Source organism: Carettochelys insculpta, chromosome 4 (assembly GCF_033958435.1).
Source record: "Carettochelys insculpta isolate YL-2023 chromosome 4, ASM3395843v1, whole genome shotgun sequence".
Classification (NCBI taxonomy): domain Eukaryota; kingdom Metazoa; phylum Chordata; order Testudines; family Carettochelyidae; genus Carettochelys; species Carettochelys insculpta.
This window is the reverse complement of record NC_134140.1, coordinates 44,848,789-44,871,045: the sequence shown is the minus strand read 5'-3', so window position 1 is coordinate 44,871,045 and position 22,257 is coordinate 44,848,789. Positions and strand designations below refer to the sequence as shown.

At 44.4% G+C, this 22,257-nt stretch overlaps 1 protein-coding gene across 8 annotated transcripts in view; it reads right to left on the bottom strand.

Moving 5' to 3' along the window:
* LIMCH1 (LIM and calponin homology domains 1) overlaps positions 1–22,257 on the bottom strand; it is a 308,724-nt gene that overhangs the window by 131,034 nt on the left and 155,433 nt on the right. For all 8 annotated transcript variants that reach the window (XM_074992680.1, XM_074992679.1, XM_074992678.1 and 5 more), the window contains 2 exons: positions 10,712–10,818; positions 2,567–2,597 (listed from right to left, as the gene is read on the bottom strand). In XM_074992680.1, the coding sequence (XP_074848781.1) occupies positions 2,567–2,597; positions 10,712–10,818 (138 nt within the window). The remainder of the gene's footprint in view (positions 1–2,566; positions 2,598–10,711; positions 10,819–22,257) is intronic.

Below are 22,257 nucleotides of genomic sequence, written 5' to 3'. Positions count from 1 at the left end.
CTAGTTCAGTTTCTTCCATCCAAAAATCATCAGTAAGACGGTATGCGTTTCACCTCTAGTTTACTGGCACAAGAAATGCCCAGAATGATACTAAAAACAAAACCCCGGACCCACTGACAGTTTTTCAGTGGTTTAGGTGGAGTGAGTTGATGGTTTCACCTAACCTTCAAATGGACATCTACCATAATGAAGACACTATCACCAGAACAAAAGCCAAGGCCTCAGTTTGTAGACCCTTATGTAAACTCTCCTCCCATGAGGTAGTCTCTCCAAGTTAAGATCATACACAATGATGGAGCCGAGAAAAGAAACTTGTTCTGGCACTGGCAGGACTGTGTCTGTTTGAGGGGTAGAGAATTTCAGTTGCTCAAGGCTATCAAAATCCAACACGTCACGTATGCTAAAATTCTCAAATTTTTTTAGAAAGACAAGAAGTCATTTCTGGTTCCTTTAAGTCTTATAATGTAAACTTTTTAAATTAAAGTGGTTTCAGTTTTATTATTTATATTTGATTGCAACTAGCGCCATGTCTACACTGGGGCAAAACTTTGAAATGGCCATGCTAATGGCCAAATCAGAGAATACTAATGAGGCACTGGAATCAACATTCAGAACCTCATTAATGTGCTGCGTTTTGCTCACACATGGCTAGTCTACATGGGGGTCCTTTTCAAAAGGACCCTACAAAACATCGAGATCCCCTTATTCCTATCAGCTGAAAAGGACCCCCATGTAGATGTGCCACCCGCGAGCGAAATGCAGCGCTTTCGAAGTGCTGCAGTCGGTGGCATGCTAATGAGGTACTGAATATTCTTTTCAGCGCCTCATTAGTCTTCTCCGATTTGGTCATTAGCATTGCCACTTTGAAGTTTTGCCCTAGCGCAGACATAGCCTAGGAGGGAGCAGTGTGGATAAGCAGCTGATCTTCAGAAGAAATTTAATGCAGAACAACAAACGCATGCAAAAAAGTTAAGCATACACAATGAACCTCTCTAATCCAGAGCTCTAACATCCAGCAACCTCCATAATCCAGCATGATTTTAGTTAGCCATACAACCACTTATCGTGGGTGTGGTCAGGTCTCCCATGATCCCATAAAGTTTTTTTGTTTTTTAAAAAACAAAACAAGACCATCAGTCCTGGCTCTCAGTGTTCCGTGCTACCATTTAGGAGTAATTTAACTTTAAATGTCTTCTAAAGGCCCAGTAAGCAGTGGAAGTGTTGGTAATGCTGCTAGACAATATTGACCTCCCATGGTCAGGCAAATTCTCTTGTTTGACACCAGTCAGGTCCCGAGGGTGTCAGACGAGAGAGGTTCAACCTGGACATGCTTTCAAGTTAAGCAGAAATACTTGGAGAGACAGTACTGTTTGGAATGAAGCAGCAGACTAATTAGTATTCCTGCCCAGTTATGTGATGAGAAGGGGATTATGCTACGTTCAGTAATTTTTGCAAACGCAATCATTTGATCTCCTCCTCCCTTTCTTATCCAGTGCTGGGGGGGAAAAAAATCCAGACAAATGTCACTTTCACAAGAAACTGGCTAGCTGCCAGTCTGAAGTTCAGAATAATGCATCTGGAATGTCTACATTACATAGACACCACTATGAATCCTTCTTAAACTTTACTTTCAAGAACACCACATCCACATAAACATTTTCAGCCTATTTCCAGAGAGACAGCCACACCGAACACCACTGAATAAAAACACTTCCATGTATCTGTATACTGGAAAGAAGATATTACTCTGCTGTTGACAAGAAAGATTGAAGAAAATTATTTGGTCCTTTTAGCTATAATCAATGCTCACTGGCTTGGAAAATTATAAGGGAAAGTTCTTGTAATTTCTTTAAACTTTAGGTGGATGTCAGCCAAAAACAAAGTAAATTTACAATAGTTTAAGGGTGACAAAGTCAGGTCTGCCTGGCTGTAGTAACACTATCAAAGTCTGGGACTAGCCAAATTCAGACATTTTTCTTTTTCCCCCCCCCTCTAAATTTGCCATTACAAAAATTGTTACAACTGCTAGTGGTTGAAATCCACAAACAGTTATACAGAATAAACCTACTCTGCTTGTGAAAATCCATCCTACAGTACTTGGAAAATATACACGTCAGTTTGGAAATGCAAAGAGAAAGCTTCAAGTATAATGGGAAATGATAGTTGAACAGTTTAGATCCACTTACTGTGAACTGTGTACTTTTTGATATACTTTGCAGAAATACATAACCAAATTATAATCACTGTATGCCTAGTAAATTCAGAAAGGCCAAAAAAGTGTAACTTTGTGTGTGTAAGTAATGTTAATCAAAACTAGACTGGTAGTCAAGCAAGAGGTTTAATTATTTACTTCTTTATTTAGTCTGAGACAAAACCACTAGCACCCTTTACTTCATTTGCAGAGACAGTCTGCCTCTGCAGCACTCTAGTTAGTTTCAAATGAACGATGCATGTTTAACGTACAAAATAATTGTTTCAGATTTATACCACAGTACTAGCTAATACCATCTAATACTCCAAAACCAGTATTATACAGAGAAGAAAGTAGTGCAGACTATATACTTACATTTTTCAGTTTCCGACTGTTGTCAATGTTCCTGGACGCACACACAAAAAAGAGAGGAAAGAAAAATCAGAAAGCAGACACTGTTTCCAAGAGCGTGTATGTAGGAGGTCACATGGTTTCCTTAACAAAAGCCTGCAGGATGCTTCTGCTGGTTGGAAACACAAGAAAGCTCGGAAGATGTAGTACATTCAGTCATAACGTGGGAGTATTTTGTGATCATTACTGCAATCATTAAATCAAAACACGAACAGTAAAGAGAAAATATGCAGTAGATGTTCCACACTGAAGTGAGTCAGTGCCAAGAAATCAAATACAGAACTGCTGATTTGTATGCAAGGAAGACTAAAATCTTAAACCCCTAAAACCTACTCTACTGTAGTCCAAGTGTCAAATGTTGCTCTCCAATGTGTCATGAATACCTAACAGTTCAACAAATTGAACATGCCTGAAATGTTTAAATAAACATGGCTTGCCCCACAGAACATCTCATGTAGAAAATCAACATTATGCAGATGCCAGAAGGGAGATGAAACAATAATACAGATAATATTGTGAACCTGTAGTAAAAGATTTGCTTCTGCTCTGTGAATGTATATTTAGCACCCGTACTGAAGACTAGCACCCTTTTCGAGCAATCTACTTCTTGGCCAGCATTTCTTCAGTATAGCTGGAAGTCGTAAGTTTGGAACGTTACGTGAAGCTCAAGGTTGTGAAAACACAAAACAGAGAAATTATAAGACTGAGCTTCAAATTCAACTTATATTTAGCCAGGAACTTTCTTGGCTAACTGAACAAAAAAAGAATGTGTGTAACACATCTGGGTATTATACAAATAAAACAAACTTACTGCAAATATTTAGCTGAGATTGTCCAAAGAATAAAATTAAAAGCTAATTCACTTTAAACTATGCAAGTCCACTCTGGTGCTAAATTTATCTGACTGCCAAAACCCAGAATGTATGTTTGCATTTATGAAAAATATCAAAAACTTGACAAATAAAGAAATGTCAAATAATTTGTCATTTTCCCAAAGCATTCTTCCAGTAAACGCATCCTAAAAATATATATGTATATATTGTTCATATTTTCTTTTCCACTGCAATTTTAGTACAAAAAGAGTATGTAACCTGATTAAGGTCAGTCTACAGTAAAAGCCATGTTATCCAGAATTTGGATAACCATCTCTCTCTAAGAGCCTGAATCTACTCTAGCGGTGGCTGGCAGAGCAGGGCCAATGGCCACACTGCTGGGGGCCGGCTGCCTAGCTAGGGCTGGGTCTAGCAACCGTGGGACTGGCTGCCCAGTCACTAGTAGCAGCCACTGAGCTGGGGGCCAGCTGCCCATACAGTCACCAGCAGCAGCTGTGGATGTGGGGGCTGGATGCCTGGCTGGCAGCAGAGGGGCTCAGGGCCAGCTGCCCATCACTAACAACAGGGCTGGGATCAGAGGCTGGCTGCCCTGCTCCAATAACTGGCAAATTTGGTTATCTGGCACATCCCGTTCTGTGGCGGTGCCATATAGTAAATCTTACACTGTATTTCTTTGAAGCAGTAGATCATAACTTTTATAGCTGAATGATCAAAACATGTTTAAAGCACATTCCATTTGAAATGCACAAAAACAAAAAAAGTTATGCCATTATTTTACTCATACGTAGTAATACCAAAGAGCAAATGGATACCCAACCTTTGCAACTGTTCTTCAACTGCTCATATCCATTCCAAGAGGTGTGCACAATCAGAGAATTTTTTCCCTTAGTGGAACCTGTTGTGTCAGCTGCGGAGCCCCTGGTGTGGTGCTTTCAAGGTGCAGTACAATAACTATAAAAGGCAGCTAACCATTATGTCTCCCTCAAGTGGTTGCTCATGTGCATTCCAATAGTTGGCTCCCCAGCAGCTGCCTCAGAGGAAGGGTCAGCTATCACTTGGCTGCTGATTGCAAGACCTCCCTTCCGAAAGCTGCTCTACTCCATGCCTGCTGAATGATGGCATGGCGAGATACGAAGGTGTGGATGGACAACCATGAGGCTGCCCAACAGATGTCCTGGTTTGAGACTTGTGAAAGACACACTGAAGAAAAAGCCTCCTCCCTCACGAAATGGGGGAGTAAGTACTTGTGCTGAGATGTTTGCTAGGTTGTAGCACACCCTCCTGTAAGCCACGACAAAAGACACTGGCTGAAATGGGTAGGCCTTTCATCCTCTCTGCTATTGCAAGACAGATTCATCAATTTATAAAACAGCTTCATGAATTCAATGTAAAATGCTATGGCATGGCTAACATCTAGTGAGTGGAAGGCCCTTTCCTTATCTATGACATGGGGTTTAGGGAAAAAACACACCATCACAAAGGTGTCTTGGTTCATATGAAAGTGAGAAAACTCCTTAGGCAGAAATGTGGGGTGAGGCCATAGCTGTACTTTGTCTTTCAAGAAGATAGTATAGCGCTGAAGTGAGAGCCCCAAGCTCAGAGACTTGTCTGGCTGAAATTATGGCCACCAAAAATCTCACCTTCCAGAAGAGCTACGACAAGAAGGTTACCAGGGGCTCAAATGGGGAACCTATGACCCAGTTCAGGTCACGAGGACAAATTAGGTCCTTGACCTGAGAGCACAGCCTGTCCAAACCATTTAGCAATCTCCCCATCACAGGTTTTCCCAGCACTGATTTATCTCCCTCCTCCAGATGGAAGGTGAAGATGGCTATTTCGTTTATTAGGGTCCATGTGGCAGCCAAGCCCTGGTGCTTCAGGTGCAAGAGTTAATCAAATACCAGCAAGATAAGGGCCTGTGTGGGAGGACCTCCTATTGAGAGGACCAGACTGAAAATTTCCACTTTGCCACATATGTTGCCTGCATAGAAGGCTTATGGCCACTCTGGAGCACCTCATGGATGGGCTCAACCACAGGTCAACCATGTCATTAGATGCAGGGACTCCAGGCTGGGGTGCTGCAGGCAACTGCAGCCCTGGGTGATTAGGTCCAGGAACAGAGACCGCTCTAGTGGACTGTCCACTGACAGGGCTAGGAGTGTGGTGAACCAGTGCTGCCTGGGCCACGCTGCAGCCACCAGCATGTCTCATCCTGCCTAACGTTGAGCAGGACTCTGTGGGTGAGGGGGAGGGCAGGAAGGTCATACAGAAGACAACCTGGCCAGAAGAGGCAGAAAGTATCTGCCAGGGACTAGTGGCCATGGTTTTGAAAGGAGCAGAACAGGTGGCACTTTTGGTTGCCCCAGTGGCAAATAAACCCATCTGGGGAGGACCCCACTTGCAGAAGATGGACAGGAGCATATCCAGTTGAAGGGACCACTCCTGAAGTGACTGAGGTAGGTCTGACACATACAGACGAATGCCATGGGCAGTGCAAAAGGCCGACAAGAGCAGGGCTTCACAGCACAGGAAAGAGGAGTGAGCCCCACCCTATCATCATTGTGGTTCATCTGTTACTACCAAGACAAGCTGGCCCCACAGCTGGGGTAGAAACACTGGGCAGCCAGCCACACCATCTGCAGCTCCCTGATATGGATGTGAAGGGAGAGCTCTATCTTAAACCACCTGCCCTGTGCCCGAAGTATGCCTAGGTCTGCCCTCCATCTCATTTTCAAAGTGTCTGTGATAAGGGCAGGCTGTGGTGGGTGAAAGGGCACCCCTGCTTGCAAACAGGTGAGCCTGCAGCCACTGGGACAGGGGATCATAGCCAAGATTTGAGAGGGTTAAACAGACTGTCTATGGCAAGTCTGCTGGGCCTACTGACCTTCACTAACCATGACTGCAGTGGGCAGAGCTGCAGCCTGGCATGTTGAACGACATAGGTGCAGGCTCAGAAGTCTCATGCAGGTCCCTGCTGTGGTAGTCGGGAATTGCTGAAAGGAGTGGATGAGGTCCAAAATGACCCAGGAGCGCCGCTCTCACAGGAAGGCCACCTCAGAGCCACAACAAACTGTTATTTGGTGGGAATCAGGGTTTGTTCAAGAAGAGACCTAGGTCCAGGACGGTAGTCCTGACCAGGGCGAAGTGTGCACCCCTTGCTTCCTGAGGAAGGCTGCCACAACCACTATGCATTTTGTGAACACCAAGGGAGCCATGGAAAGGCCACAACAGTAATACCATCCATTTATCATGGTGCTCTTTAACCAGAAACCTGAGAAACAGCCTGTGAGGTGGGATGATAGAGATATCAAAGTATGTGTCCTTCAAACTGGGGGTGATATACCCATAACCCAGGCCCAGAAAGGGTATGATGGCAGCTAGTGAGACTATGTGAAACCTGAGACACCCAATAAAGGTATTTAGGTTCCTTTAGATCTGAATGGACCTGAGATCTCATAAACTTGTCTGCATCTCTGAGAGAATGCCCAAGACCTACAACCATGAGCCCCTTCTCATAGTGATGGTGGAGGCCATTGTCCAGGCATCTGACTCCACCAAGTTCAAGGTCACCTGAAGGAAGGTGCTGGCAACCAATATGCCCTTTTCAACTAAGGCAGTAAACTCCTGAAAGGTTTCCTAGCATTTAGCAAGGTATCCTCCCCACTCCTGGAGTTTAACGAGTAGCAAATTAGCAGCACTTGCTAGCTGACTGCCAGCAGTTTTAAAGCCCATATAGAACAGATCTCGTGCTCAAAGAGGTCTGGATTTTTTGCATACTTTGATTTGGGCACTGGTTCAGATCATCCCTGATGCTCCTTGTGGTTTACAGCATCCACCACCAGGGATCCTGGCATTGGGTGTGTGAACCGATGCTCGTAGCCCTGGTGCAGGGGAAAGAGGTGAATGAAGTAACAATGTTCAGTCCCTTTAGACATAAGGGGTATAGAGCCAGGTTTGTAACACCACCTAGTGTATTAGTCTGGATAGTTTTAATGAAGGGGAGAGCAATTCTGGAAGGGGCTCTCAGTGGGGGGAGGGCAAGGATATCTACCACAGAGTGCTCATCCTCAAATCTCCTCTGCCTGCAGTTTGAGGCTCTGAGCCACTGCCTTAAAAAGTCATGGTGGCCCCTGCTGTTCAAGCCCAGAAATGTGGTGGTCCAGGTACCAGCCACAGACTCATCCGGGGACAAGAAGGGTTGTAGGACAGACACTTCTGGAGGTTTCAGGTCCCCAAAGGGAGAGTCCAGAGCCTGTGGACTCTCCAAAAACTCCATTGGTGCTGAAGCTGGTGCTGATGTAAAAAAGTTTGCACTGATACCACATGCACTGTGGGGGTGAGCCTCAGTGCCAGATCTTGCACACACACCCCAAAAAGGGGACAAAGAGCTGCACTCAGAGCCACACGAGCGGGTGTGTACTACTTCCGGTCCCTTTTTGAACAGCATGTGTCAGGTGCGGCCGACAGCAAGGCTCATGGTGTCAACACCAAGAACACGACCTGGGAGGGTGTCTATGAGCTTGGTGGTAAGCCCAAAGGATCTAAAAAGGGTACTGGACTCTCAGTTGTCACTGATGCTGCTGGGGGGGGCACGTCCCAAGGGCTGTCATGCCAGGAAAGGGAGGGGTGCCTGCTCCTCAATGTCAAGGATTCCTCCTGAGCCTGACAGGCAGCGGGATCCCCATCAGGGCAGCACCAATGCTGACTGTACCAACGAATGGGACATTGCAATATCGATCAGCGCTGTATCATCATGGGCTTGCCACTGCTGGCCTGCTCGTCATGACAATGGCACGGAGGAAGACACCAGGGATGGTGCTGGCCGCTGTTCCAGAGATTGCATCCCTGCTGAGGGTTGTGTCAGTGCTAACTCTTCCACTGACACCAACGATGCCTCAACCGAGTCCTGCAAGGTTGGGGACTGTGCTGTCAGCAATCAAATCCCTGGGGCATTCAAAGGTATCAGGAATGCAGGGAACTGCCACCCCCTCCCCCAAGTCCTCCTGGTGCTGGAGTCAGTGCTGTGGCCTTTGGATGCCTAGACTTAGAGAGTCCTAGTGGTGTCCTTATGAAGACACTTACCTGGAGACTGGATTCTCTCTGCCTCCTCCTCCTTATGGAGGAGAATGGGGTCATGAGTTCAAATCTGCCTGTGGAGAGGAGTGGTGCCAGTGGTACTTTGGGGCCCCCTTACATGGCACCGAGGGATCCCGCACAGAGGCGGATGTGCTGCTCACCCATCAGCTCTGGCATGCGCTGAAGATGTAGAGTTGCCTCCACATGTAGAAATTTCAGGAAGTGGTCTTTTTACGTTTGGTGCTCTAACAACTCAACTGGGAAACGAATACCAAAGTGCTCGCAATGCAAGAGGCTAAGAACTCCAATGATTATCACCAGCAGTAAGTAGTAAAAGAGCGAGGGGGTGGCAGTGTCTTACACACTGCACCTCGAAGGCACTATGCCAAGGTGCTCCACACCTGAGCTAATGGATAGCACTAAGAGAAAAATTCTCTGACCATCATGTACACAGAGCACAGACACACCTGTTAGAATGGACATGAGCAATTACTGGAAGAATTATTTTATTTTGTAGCATAAAGAATACAGTGTTTGCTCTCATAAATAAGCATTCAAAATGTCTTCAAATTGAGAAGCAGAAATTTCTCTCTTTCTGTGCTGTCTATTTAGTAAAAATAGTCAGGGACTTTTTTCCACTACATCTCATAGATTAGACCTTCACTTAGACCCGGCTCATTTACTCTACATCACTGATCCTCAGACTGTAGTCCTTGGGTCACTAGTGGCCTGTGGCTGCCTTGCAGATGGGCCATGAGGCTCATTGCTCACCTCACTGCCCCCAGTGGGGAGCCCTCACTAGCACTCCAGCACCCCCTTGCCCAAGAGGTTCTTACCCAGCACCAGCTTCCCACTGCAGGTGGGAGGGGGCAGGTCTAAACTAGACCTTTAAGTTGACGAAGGATATGCAACTCCAGCCTCACCGCAACTGCATAATTGGAATCCACATATCTACAATCAACTTATCTGACCATCTTCACCAAGGGATGTTGATGGGCAAGACTCTCACATCAATCTCTCTTACTCCTTGCAAGAACGAGGAGTACAGAGGTCGAATGTTGAACCCTGATAGCTTGATGTCACGCATCCCTACTAGACACATGAAATCAAACCCCGGAAGATCAACCCTGACTGGGTCAATCTCCTAAGTAGCGTAGAGGTACCCTTAGTTTACCTATTGCCTCACAGGAAGGTGCATTACCTACACCACCAGGAGAACCTATCCTGTCAGCACACGATGTCTATGCAGCAGCTTTGCAGTTTGCCACTGTAGCGTTTCAAGTACAAAAAAGGTCTTAGTAAAATTTGCCAGAGGATTTGCTTTTATACCTTTCATTCCCGTAATTTCTCTTGATGTGACCATTCACCAGAGAGACAATGGTTCAGTTGCTAAGGTGTTAGCCTGGGAATTAGGAAACCTAGGTGCAAGTAAGGTCTCCCAATTTGGGTAAGCCATTTACTCTCCCTCAGTTCTCAGCTGTGAAATGGGAATAATGTGTGTCCCTACTCCACAGAGCTCTTGAGTATTATAAAATTAGTGTTTAAGCACCTCACCTTTAAATGGAAGCCACATAGACTGATAATATAATCAACAATAACCTATACATTCTGCTTTTGCATACAGTAAGCTGGGTTTCAGCTGGGATACCCCATTCTCACAATTTGCCTGGAAGTTCCAGGTTCAAAGGGTACACTTGGCAAAACTGCTCTACAATCCACAGTTTGTTCTGAAGAATAAAGAGATTGCAGGTTTCTCAATGCCTGGAAAGTCTTAGTTTCACAAGAGTCTTCAATGAGTAGTTCAAAGTTACTGATCAGAATCCTAAGCATCTTGAAAACAGTTTGATCTGCAATAAGGCATGGAATTTAAGCACTAGTAAAATAAATGCAAGAGATTGTTATCAATCTATGTAAGTCTAAGCAATGCTTTCTATTAGCATTGCCCCTGCACTTGATAGCTCTGTGCTTGATATCAAGGAAAATAAAGAAAATTAGCTTCTTCCTCTGAGCAGGGTGGGGGTTGGAGATTTCTCAACATACATCTAGTCTAGGCAGAAACATGTATTCCAAAAACTTAGCTTGTGTGTCTACTTTACATGAATGTCAGTATCTATAGCAATTTTTGTTCATCCTTACACTTACAATAAGCCACACTATACACAGTATTAAAGCCCTAACTGTAAGCTGGTAGCGTACTTACTTGACTGTTACTCTGCTTGATGTGTCCTGAAGGTCACTTGGGTCAAAAAGTTGAGATTCTTTGAGACCCAGCTCTTTGCAGCCTCTTAAGAACAAGATGGTGTTGTCCTGAAACGAGGCAAACAAAAATTTAATTCTCCTTATTACAGAAAATGATTGCAATGAATCAGCCCCTCCTTTTGGAAACCTACATTATGGGATGATTTCTAATCACTTCATGCACTGAATCTAGGACTAACACATGCCAGTTATATAGTAATAATAATATTGCACTTTGTAGATTCCAAAAGTAGAAAAGAAATTGTCTTTAAAATCATAACTGCAGCACATTCATTCAGTTCTTTGCCAGAAGACACATGGAAATATTTTTAAATACATAAAAATAATTTATATGCCATTTAAAGATAGGCCAGCTCTCTGCACAACTCTGACCCACTGAAAATCCTGAGGTCAATGGCCATATTTCAGAACCAGTCAATACCACAGGTATATAATTCACTACTCTAAGAGCATCATTGCTTTACAAAAAATATTGGCACATTTATATTAACTTGTCAGGTACTCCTGACTAGTGTACCTGACTACTCTGTTCCTCTCCCTCCTTAGACAGACAAAAGGGGAAGGGGGGGGGAAGAGAACTGGGAGGAGATAAAGTCACTTTCCTCCTTCCTTTAAGCTGGGAATAGGAAACTGCATTATTATTCAAACATCTGAGACCTTTTCTACACAAGAAAATACACCAATTTAATTAAATCAGTATCCACATAGAGATTTGCATGCTTAGGCCTGTATACAACTAAAACAGATCTTTTTCGCTACTTTGCTCAGGGGTGCGAAAACAAAATCACATCCCTTCAGAGGCTAAGACAACTTAAGGCCCAGTGTATCCACTGCTACAATCCTTCCTTCAACCTAGTTACCACCTCTCATGGGGATGGATGTACTAAAGTAATGGAAAAAACTGTCATTCTAAGACCAGGTCTACTAACTTCATTTGACTCATGTTACACCAGCACGAAGCAGCCACATAATATACCACCTGTATAGGCTTGGTGCCTTGCATCGGTATGGTGTGTACTCATCAGAAACTTTTTTTTTAAATGAACAGTGCAATAAAACCATAAGTGTGTGTCCCAGTCTGCAACTGGCTATCATCTGGCACACTGTCTTTTGAGAAATCCTGGCAGTCCACAGTGGGGCAGAAACAAGTCACACAGGTGTGACTGGGAACAAAGGCTCAAGTTCCCATCATGCTACTTTCTCCATCTCATAACACCATCCATATCTCATAATTTAATGCCTTATTTTAAAAACCTCACAAACCCAAACTACACCTCACAGTGTCACTGATGTGTGGAGCCTGCACAGCTCTGCACTGTCATAAGTGTCGCATGCACGGGATGAATGATCCTCCGGTGGATTGCAGAGTTGCAGGACAAAATCATAGCAGGAGGACACATGCTGATTGCCAGGGGAAACGGCAAAATCTAATGCAGGGTTGTTACGGGCATTCACAAAGCAGCTGCAAATGTAGGAGTGCTGCTTCTAGGCCCCAGACTACTGACTAGTGGGATGACACTAACAGGGGCTTGATAGGACAGGAAGTGGCTGCAGAACTTTTGGATGCAAAAAGCCACATTCCTGTGAGCAGAGCTCGCCCCACACTTCCTGCCACAGGCATTAGGGGAGGTGGGCAAGCGTGCTCAGAACCTGGAAGCCACCAGAGTCTGGACCAGAGATCGAACCCCTGCCCCCCACCCCCACTCTGCTTCCTGAGGCCACGCCCACTCTCCTTCTCGCACTACCCTGATGCCATGCTCCGGTGCAACCCTCTTCCCCCAAAAGCACCACCCGCCGCTGTCTTTCCCTGCTCAGCCTCTTCCCCTGAAACCCTCCATCCCCCACTCGACTCCACTGTCCCCTCCCCCAAGAGCCCTCCTCCCATAAGCCTGACCAGTGCTTGCTCCTTTCTGCCCCTTCCTGCCTTAAGAACAATCAACAGGAGAGGGGTGGAGCCAAGCAGACAAGCAGAGGTGGAGCAGGGGCAGGAATAGATGGAGCACAGGGGAGACAGCCCTGGAAGCGGGGCCTTGGAGCATGGCCAGGCCATGGCCCAGGTGCCAGGGGTCCCCTTGGCTCTCAGGTGCTTCCCACCATTGGCATTCCAAAGGCCACAAGCTGGCATGCCTGCACAGGAAGGTACACCTCATCCAACACTGCCTGCTCTGTTTGTGGAGGTTTACCTTCTCCAAACTGCTTATGCCTGCCGTCAAAGTCTCCAGCACAGGGACAACAGAACAAGAGCTGCATTGACAGTGGTGAAGTGAGCGGTAACTGCTCTATGGGACACTGGATTGCTATAGGTCAGGGAAAGACATTTGGAGTTAGAAAATCCATAGTGAGGGCCATTGACACATAAGTACATAGAGCCATTAACAGTCCTCTGCTACACAGGACCGAGACTCTAAAAACATGCAGGGACAAAGCAGATGGATTTGCAGCAATGGGTTTCCTGACCTGCAGTGGGGTGGTAGATTGTACACCCCACTATCAACCCATCTTGCCATAGAGTACCTCAGCATTCTGTGGTTATGAAAGCACTGGCGGATCACCAGGGACACTTCACCACATGGTTGTCACCAATTTTAATTATATTAAAGAACTGAAACCTTCTGTAGGCCCAGTACCACCTTCTCATGCAGGCAAGCCTGGAGGTCATGGGCAACGAGTGAAAACCAAGGCCTACAGGCATCCAAGGAACTGCCCGGGCATTAGGACTAGCCAGTGGAGAGTGAGCAAGCAAGCAGCAGAGAGCATAAATTTCTTCACCTAAGATCTTTCTGCCCCTCATCTCTTCTTCCCTCTGAAGATGATCTGCCTCTAGCTAGAGGAGAACAGTAGTGCCATGAAGTGTGCTGGGACAGTTTCTTTTAAACGTCAAAAAAAATGTGACTAGCAGGATAAGCAAACATGTGACACTTTCCAGGTATCCCTGAACCCAGAGGAGAAAGGAAACAGCTATGGAAAACAACTCTCACCATTCCTACATTTGTTCTCGTGTCTTTGCGTATGTTGCACTTGCACAGATCTGCAAGATAGTCACTGTTTATTTTTGCTGTGTGCAGCGATCAGTAGACTAATCGCTTTGGCATTCTGCATACCAATCTCAGTGCAAAGAAAGCTTGCTGTCAGCAGCTACACTGCAAAATCTGGGCTCAGAAAATTCTCAGGGCTCCAAATTTACCTCCAACCCTGGGTCAAATTTTACAGCTATGGAGGGAAGCCAGGGAAGCAGCAGCAGCATTTGGGAGAACAGAGTGCCTGCAACCAACAGAGGAAGTCTCATTCGTGACACGAAAAAATGCTTGTAAAATTCCCATCTGTTTTGATATTTGCATTAAGATTTTTTCCACACTAATTCCAGCTGAAATGTGAACAATATTATGTTTTGCCTTTGAAGGAGCACAATATTGTTTACTTCCCAATAGTGGGTGGAGCAGGGCTCAACTCTAATAAAAGTTTGGTTACTTGAGTGTCAAGCATCTTTAGAAAGTAAATTTGCATGACCAAATACCCAAGACAAACAGATCTAACTGGGGAATGATCAAAGGATGGGATGGCTTAAATGAATTTTTAACAGTACCTCTAGATGTTTGATCCAAAATTCCAATCCAACTCATGTCAGTGATTAAAATTGGTGCTCACAAAATGGCTATTTGGTGGCCTAGAAGAAACATGGTCCCAGTTCACTTAATGGCCCATTGTCCATAGTAAAAAGAAAATAAAAAATCCACTCTAACAACATTACAGCTGTTTTTGCGTATATTAATTAGTGACAGTGACAATGAAGTTGACATTCGAAAAAAGTCACAACACAACCACAGCATGCTGAGTTATTTCCTGCTTCACAGTTATTTCCTATTTTAAGCATAGTGAAAAGTGATGAAGAGCTGAAAACACTGGATTTTTTAAAATGGTGACCACTTTAGAGTTTGTTCCCAACCCCCCCATCACTAAAGGTGGATTTGGATTTTTTTTTTTAAATGTTAACACATTCTCAGAATTTAGTAACCTTAGAAGCACATCAATTTTTACTTAAGGGAGAGAAACTGATGCTGGAGAATGACAGATGAGCAGGATAAACCTGCAAAACACTTCACATTCCTATGAGCTGCCAATCCAAATTCAGAATGCATCCAGCAGACTACAGAATTGAAGCTTTTCTGGTTTGGCTCAGCATTACTTAGAACTGTTTATTGTCTTTTAAAATACTGGTAAACTAGCTTGCTAAGCCATAAGCTGGAGGGGAAAACAGGATTTGTTATTAAAGCACAGGATTGGGACTCAAGTGATCCAAGGTTCTTTCTTTGGATTGTCACAATTTTCATTGGCAGAGTCACTTTCTGGGCTCCATTTTCTTCAGCTATTAAAATAAAGAGAGATCTTGCGTCCCCCACATCACCAAAACTGCTGTGAAGTTCAGTTCAATATCTTCATTGCTTTGAAGTCAGCTGATGGAAGATTTTTTTTTTTTTTTTAAAGTCTAGTTACCTTAAGGATTTCATGTGGATGGATATTAAGTGAGAAGAAAACATTTAATTTATTAAGGCTGTCTTCTGTATCTGAACATTTAGAAACATGCAGCAAAAAAAGTCAAAATTTTATACATAAGGTTAAAAAAATAATTCCTTGCAGCTCCAACACGTGCAGCCAAGTATAATTAGTTTGGTGCATCATGTGGCCAGGAGCTTGCTTTCCTGTCAACCAATATGTTACTCAGATGGCAAACAGGATCTCGCACTACTTGGAGGAACTGTCATCTGATAAGACACATTACTTCCCGTGAGCCTTTAAGAAAACCAACTGTGTCCAAAGATGGTTAAATTTGGTTTTTTTCCTATAGCAACAAATACAGAGAATCTTTTCAATCAGAGACCTTCCTCCGGGGTTTTGTAATGTAGTATAAAGGAAAAAAATGACTTTAAGGGTAAGCACTTTCATTTTCTTTTAGTCAAATGCTGGATGTTAAACTTGGAAGAGATCTAATATTTGTAAAACTTTATGGCTATGTCCACAGTACAAAAATAACTTCGAAGTCGCTTAGTTCAAAGTACAACTTCAAAGTTGAGCGTCTATACACACCCAACTTCGAAGTAGGGCACTACTCCATTCCTGGGAATGGACTAAGGACTTCAAAGTTGGGCTCCCTACTTCAAAGTTAACTTCAAAGTAAGGCAAAATGTGTGTAGACTCTCTGCTGGCTACTTCAAAGTAGCATCTAACTTTGAAGTTAGTTCCTAATGTAGAGACAGCCTATATGTTCTAAATGGACATTCACCAAGGAAATGCGACAATCACACACAGGATACAAACACACAGCTATTAAACAGTGTGGCGTTCGTTGTCTGAGAGGACTCATTAGGCTTGCTATTAGTATCCACACACAAGCAAACCCATCTGGTTTACTAAGATTACAAAGTCAAAAGTTACTTGTCTAAATGCCATGCTAGACAAGTTTATAGCACATGTGAAACCCTACAGGCTTTCACAGCTGAAATATATAAACAAGGTAAAGCCTTAGTTACTTTTGTAGTATTGTGATAAACTGTCCCATCACATAGAGTGACTGGCGTAAGTCAGAAGAGAGTTTTACTCTTACAGAAAATGGCAACTGATGATTGTTTAGAATAGCCAGCCTGTAAAAAAAATCGCTATAAATTCACACAGTGGCATTGCCAGTTCATAAGGCAGAATAGTGTGAATCAAACATTCACAGCAGGCAAATCCCAGCCCTACTATTTGTTGATCAGGTGCAAACAGCTTGAATTTGGCCTATCTCCACATGTTTCACAACAGCAAAATAAAGCATTCATGCTCATTTTTACTCTACTGCAACTTCAAATAACTTAATAATTAGGAATCATCCCGGGACTAATATATTGCATAGCTAGATCAGATATAAGGACAAATGCAGAGAAACAAAAAAGGAAATCTAACACTGACTGGATGCTGTGAAATGAAGTGGCTGTGCTGACAAGGTCAAAAACAATTAGAAAAACTGGCTATTTCTCAGTTACACTAACATGTTTGGGTGCAGAGCTATAGGGAATTTGGTTTTGACACAAATAAAAATGCTTTCTTCCCCTATTCAGATATGTTCATTTTATTTATTTTTTTAAACTTGTAAATGGAAAATCATTTTGAAAGTGAAAAAGCTAGATATCCAGTTACCTTTCAACCTTATGGAAAGGGTCGGGGGTAGGTTGTGGGTTTTTTGTTTTGTTTTGTTTTAATTTGCACTTGGAAATGAAGTTGTGTCAGACAATGTTTCTGCAAAACATTTTGCTTTTGACAAAATTAGTGCTTTTCGACGGAAAAACTTAGAAAGTTTGTGATCAGATCTCTTTGGGAGTTAGAACTGCTCTAGTCCATCTGTGGGTTGTTCTGAAACAGGAACCGAAGGAGGTGCCTCAAGTCTCTGAGCGCAAGGCTGTTTCACAGGGCACATGCTGCCCACATTGCTTTTGCTACACAAAAAAACTCATTTGGGGCCCATTTGAACCAGCACTACACACCATGGAAAGAAGAAAGCAAGAGAGAAGGTAAAAAGATGAGGAGGGAAGCAAATGGCAAGCTTAGTCAGTCAGTCAGTCCTGGCCCAGTCCTCTCTCATCCTACCACAGAATTCCAGACCAGCAAAAATTAAAATCCCATGTAACCCAAACGGCAAGTGTAACTCCAGAGGCACAGACACTCCTGGGCAAGGGAGGGAGGGTGTGGTAGAGCACATGGCTTTAGCCCCTAAGGTCACAGGTTTGTTACTTCCTACCGACTGCCAGGGTCCATCGGCCTTACAACTGGGGGCTTGCCTTGGTTGAACTGCTGAGGGAAGTATGTAACGTCAAAGGCGCTGAGATCACTGACAAGGGTAAGTGAAGACTCTGCTCTACAGCCTTGGCTGAGAGCCCATTGGCTTTTAGCTCTTGCAGTAGAGCACATGGCTTTAGCCCTTAAGGTTTAAGTTCAATCCTTCCTGCTGATGACCCAGGTCTGTTGGCCTAACACAAGCTATACAATTGTTATTTACAGATATTGCGTTATCAAGGCCCCACCCACTTCCACCGAATAACGTAGAAAGCAGACAGGTAGTCACGGCTTTAATGCAAAAGGCTAGCAAAGAAAGTATACGTGACAAAGGAAAGGAGGGAGAGAAGCTGGAAAAGAAAACGAGAAGCTTACTACCCACCAAGTTGCAGGCTCCTTCCCCACTCTAAACAGGATTTCACAGCAGTAAGGACGGGGCAGTGTAAGGCTGTGCTTACTTTGTGCCAGAGTTTGTGAAGGCTGGGTATGTCTAGGCTTGGTAATTCATAGCCCCAGCACCTCTGGGTTTGCTTTGTCAACTATCAACTTTAAAAAAAAAAAAAAAAAAAAAAAAAAAAAAAAGAATTATTTGAGCCTCTGCCTCTTTCATGACAAATTAAGCATTATGTGAAGGTAAGGAAGAGGAATTTACTCAGAATGGAATCCCATGGAGTTTTGAGATTAAAAGTTAACCTTGGAGAATGAACGAAGCCATAATTGGATTAAGTATGGAGGAAGGGGGAAAAAAAAAACTTTGAAGAACAATTGATTAAAAGCATGTAGAACCATACAACTCAACGGAAGGAAAGCTGAGAGAGGATGGAGATGAATCTGGATGAGTGATGTTTGTCAAGCACACCTGCAGACATGGTATTTCAACACCAGTGCCCTTACATGCCCAGCTGAGCAGAGAGCAGACTAAAAATAGCACTTAGGAAGAAAGCAAGGAAAGAAAGGCTTCCCCAAGGACTCACGGAAAAAAGCCAAACAGCCACCTTTTAAACAAAAAGCAATCCCAAATAAAGGAAAATGCACACAATGAGATCTCCTTTCATAATTGCAGTCTTACGTTTTTTTGGCTATTTGCTTTTGGAGCACTTAACTGGCAGTTGGTAATCACGGAGGAATATTTCCTCCTATCTCCTGACACTGAGCCGCTTAGGGATGAGGTGGAGGAGTAAGTGAAGAGAGAGAGAGAGGAATCTTAAAGTCATTAACTTTTCCCTTATACCTTCCAAAAGTGCATAAGGATACAAGAGGGGTGTGGAAAATGAAGGAATGCAGCATAAGCAGAACAAGAACAATAAGATCAACAAGAGTGTTTGAGTATCATCCAGCACAGATCTAAAAATGTGTATCAGGTATGATCCAGGCACTCCTGGTTTCCAATCTGATGCAGGAAAATGGCTTAATATCAGCTCAACCAGTTCTTTGGGGGATGAGGAGTGAGCTGTTGTCCATATGCTGGTTCCTCTTGTCTTTTCAGGGCTGATCTTAGCATTTTTGGCAACCAGCAAAATGTTTTACCATCAGTTCCAAATAACTGGCTATTGTACAGTATGATCCCACCCACACTCCATTAATATGGGCGGGGCAGTGGTGATTTATCCCCATACTTTTTCTGTAATAAACTCCTAAAAACAATACCCACAAAGATTTTTTAAATGAAACCCAAGGCAATCACGAAGTGATTTACCCTGTAAGCATATTCATTTCTCAAAATATCCACAGACACACACTGCTCAGATTAAAAGCTTGCAACTAAGAAAAACAAATAGACCAACAATAGAGCCCTCAGTCAAACAACAAATTAGGCCCATCATGCTTTGTGTGTGTCTCCTTACGTAGCAATACACACATCAGCTGAACTGTTTAAGTGTGTAACATGTCACAAAACATTGACCAAGCTAATCAACACTCTAAAATAGAAAGAACATATTTATTATTATTTGTACTCCAGTGGTATCCGGAAACTGTAATCAAGCTTGATCTGTGTGGAATGCTCTGCATAAACACACAATAAAACACAGTGCCAAAGAACTTACAACATAGACCGATAAGCTGGCTCAAGCTGCTATGATACGGATACTGTAGCTTGCCCCAACAGACCAAGGGCCAGGGAGGGAAAGAGGAGCGTTCTGCAGCACAGATGCACTTGCAGGCATCTGTAGTCTGTCTCTCTGGTGGCACAAGACAAATTTTCAAACTGATCAGCTGACACCCTAATCGCTGGGGAGGGAAGATTCAAAGAGGGGGCATTTCTAAATGTGACTCACTATCACTAGGAAGCACCCAGTGTAGACTTGCTTGCCTACTGACCTAAGACAATGCTTTCAGGTTTTGTCCTGCAGATTCTATACTTCCTAAGCCATGCACTGATTTTGAGGCCAAATATAACCACAGCCATATGCCTGCTTCCACCTCACCCTGGACAAGGGATACCTTTGTGCCATTTTGGCAATTGACACATCAGGGGTATGGTACCAGACACTTCACAGCACAGGCAAGATAACTTTCCAGCCCTAGCCTTTACCCTTTATAGGGCAGCATCCAGCCTCGACTAGTTGTCTGCTTGACAATTTAAGCCTCAGTGATTTCTTGATTTTCCTTACAACCCTCTTTATTTTTGAGCATTGACCTCAGGAGGAGCAGAAGGGAAAAGAACAGGGCAACATTTAGCAAAGATATACCTGAGCAATGACTCCCTGGTGAAACACAGGCCCGTCTGAAAGCAGTGGGTGTTCACCCCGCAGTTCCCTCAAAAAGCAACTATGGGGAGGATAGGGTACAGGTGGCTGGGCTAGAGGGGGCTCAGGACCTCCAATCTACCTTTGCTGCCAGGGCATAATTTTCCAGAGCACTCTTCCTGCACCTAAAATAGAGAACTGTGCTCCAGCCCTTCAGAAACAGCCAGTCAGTCACAGTATATTTCCTGCCAAGCAGCTCCACTCCACTCTCAGCTTCTCTGGGCACAGCACCCACCAGCCAACCTTGCCGAAAGACTGCACTTCCTGCCCCACCCCAGCTGGCAGACCAGGACTCCCACAAGGCCGGGTGGGAGGCTGGGGCTACGCACTGGGGAAGCAATGGCACATGCATACTAAGCTGGTTTTAGCCATGTCAGCAATGCTCCCTAGAGTTCCAGGGCACTGTCTTCGCCTGGTGGGTATCAGCACCTTTGCAAAGCACTCTCCCAGCCTGCAGCCTCCTTCTGGACACAAGGCACAACCTTCTGCTCTTATCTAGCACTGTTAGATTACAGACAGTTATTCATTCCTCTGACCCGCTCCCAAAAACCTGCTGGCTCTCCTACTCCTTTCATACGCCACGTTTGACTTTGGAAGGTTTGGCATGAAACTTAGCCCTGGCCTAACCCTGCAGCACAAGAACTGTTATGCTGCAGGGTGACTGTGGCCATAGATGCTGGGATAAGGGTGGAGGGGGTGCTGCAGCACCTGCTGGCTTGCAGTAGTTTCTATCATATACAGGGTTTACAGTTCAGTTGAAAGGCTCTCAGGCCCCCTCCCCACTATAAAAATTGTTCCAGCACCCCTGACTGAAGGGTTGGGGTCTTTGGGCCTCCCCTCCACATCTGTTCACGACAGAAAGAGTGACTCCCACAAGCACACACCAGAGAGCTGGGCTTGACACATCCACCCACCCATCCTGCCAGACTGCCCCCACAACACACACCTTGCCTTCCCCCTCAAGGATATTTTCATCAGCCACATAAGGAACAAACATGGAGAAAGGTGAAGCTTGGGTCCTCATCCTACCTGCAAAATAAATGTCATCTGGACCTCTCTTTCATGCTAAGAGACTAAGACATTTGCTGTCACAGAATCTGACCAGAAAAAGAGCAAAATTTCATGAAAGGACAGAATTAAAGAAGTGTCCTTTGACATCACATTGTTATGAATGCACAACAGCTCAGGATCCAGGTTCAGCACTCCTCTATCTTACATCAACTTGTAGCCCACTGAACCAGTAATTTGTTAATTTATCTGAACAATGTGTTGCATAGAAAGTCTCCATGTTTTTTAAAAAACTGTGGATCAGCAACTTGTTAGAAGTACAGTAGACCCCCAAGTTACACAAAGGTTGAGTTCCTGCACTCCCTCATATAATTCAGATTTTGCGCAAGTCAGTTGGGGGAGGTGGGAAACGCACCAGCACTGGTCAGTTTCCTGGCTTCCAGAGAGCTGAGAGCCAGGTGCCAGCCTGGTTCCCAGATCCCCTTCACTGGCGGGAGCCAGAAAACCCACCAGCTGCCTGGCTCCTGGCTCCCTGCCACTCTGAGAGCCAGGCGTGGCTTCTCCCTGGCTTCCCCCAGCTGAGGGAAGACAGACAGACAGGCAGACAGTCACAATGGCGTGGCTTCTCCCAGCTGGGGGAAGCCAGGGAGAATCCACAGTGGTGCTGATGTTTGCCCACCCAGCTCGGGAAGATGGGAGGGCAGACAGCCAGAGCAGAGCAGCTTCTCCCCAGCTGGGGAGGGAATTTCAATTTGCGCTTAACTCACGTTAAAGCAACTTAAGTGCAAGTTGAGATTGCGCATATCGAGGGTTTGCTGTACTATAAAATATTAAACCTAGATTTCAAGGACAACTGAGAACATGCTCTGCTTTTACTCAACTAGTGTTCTAGACCACCATTGTCTGAACCATTTGTGCACTTGAATTG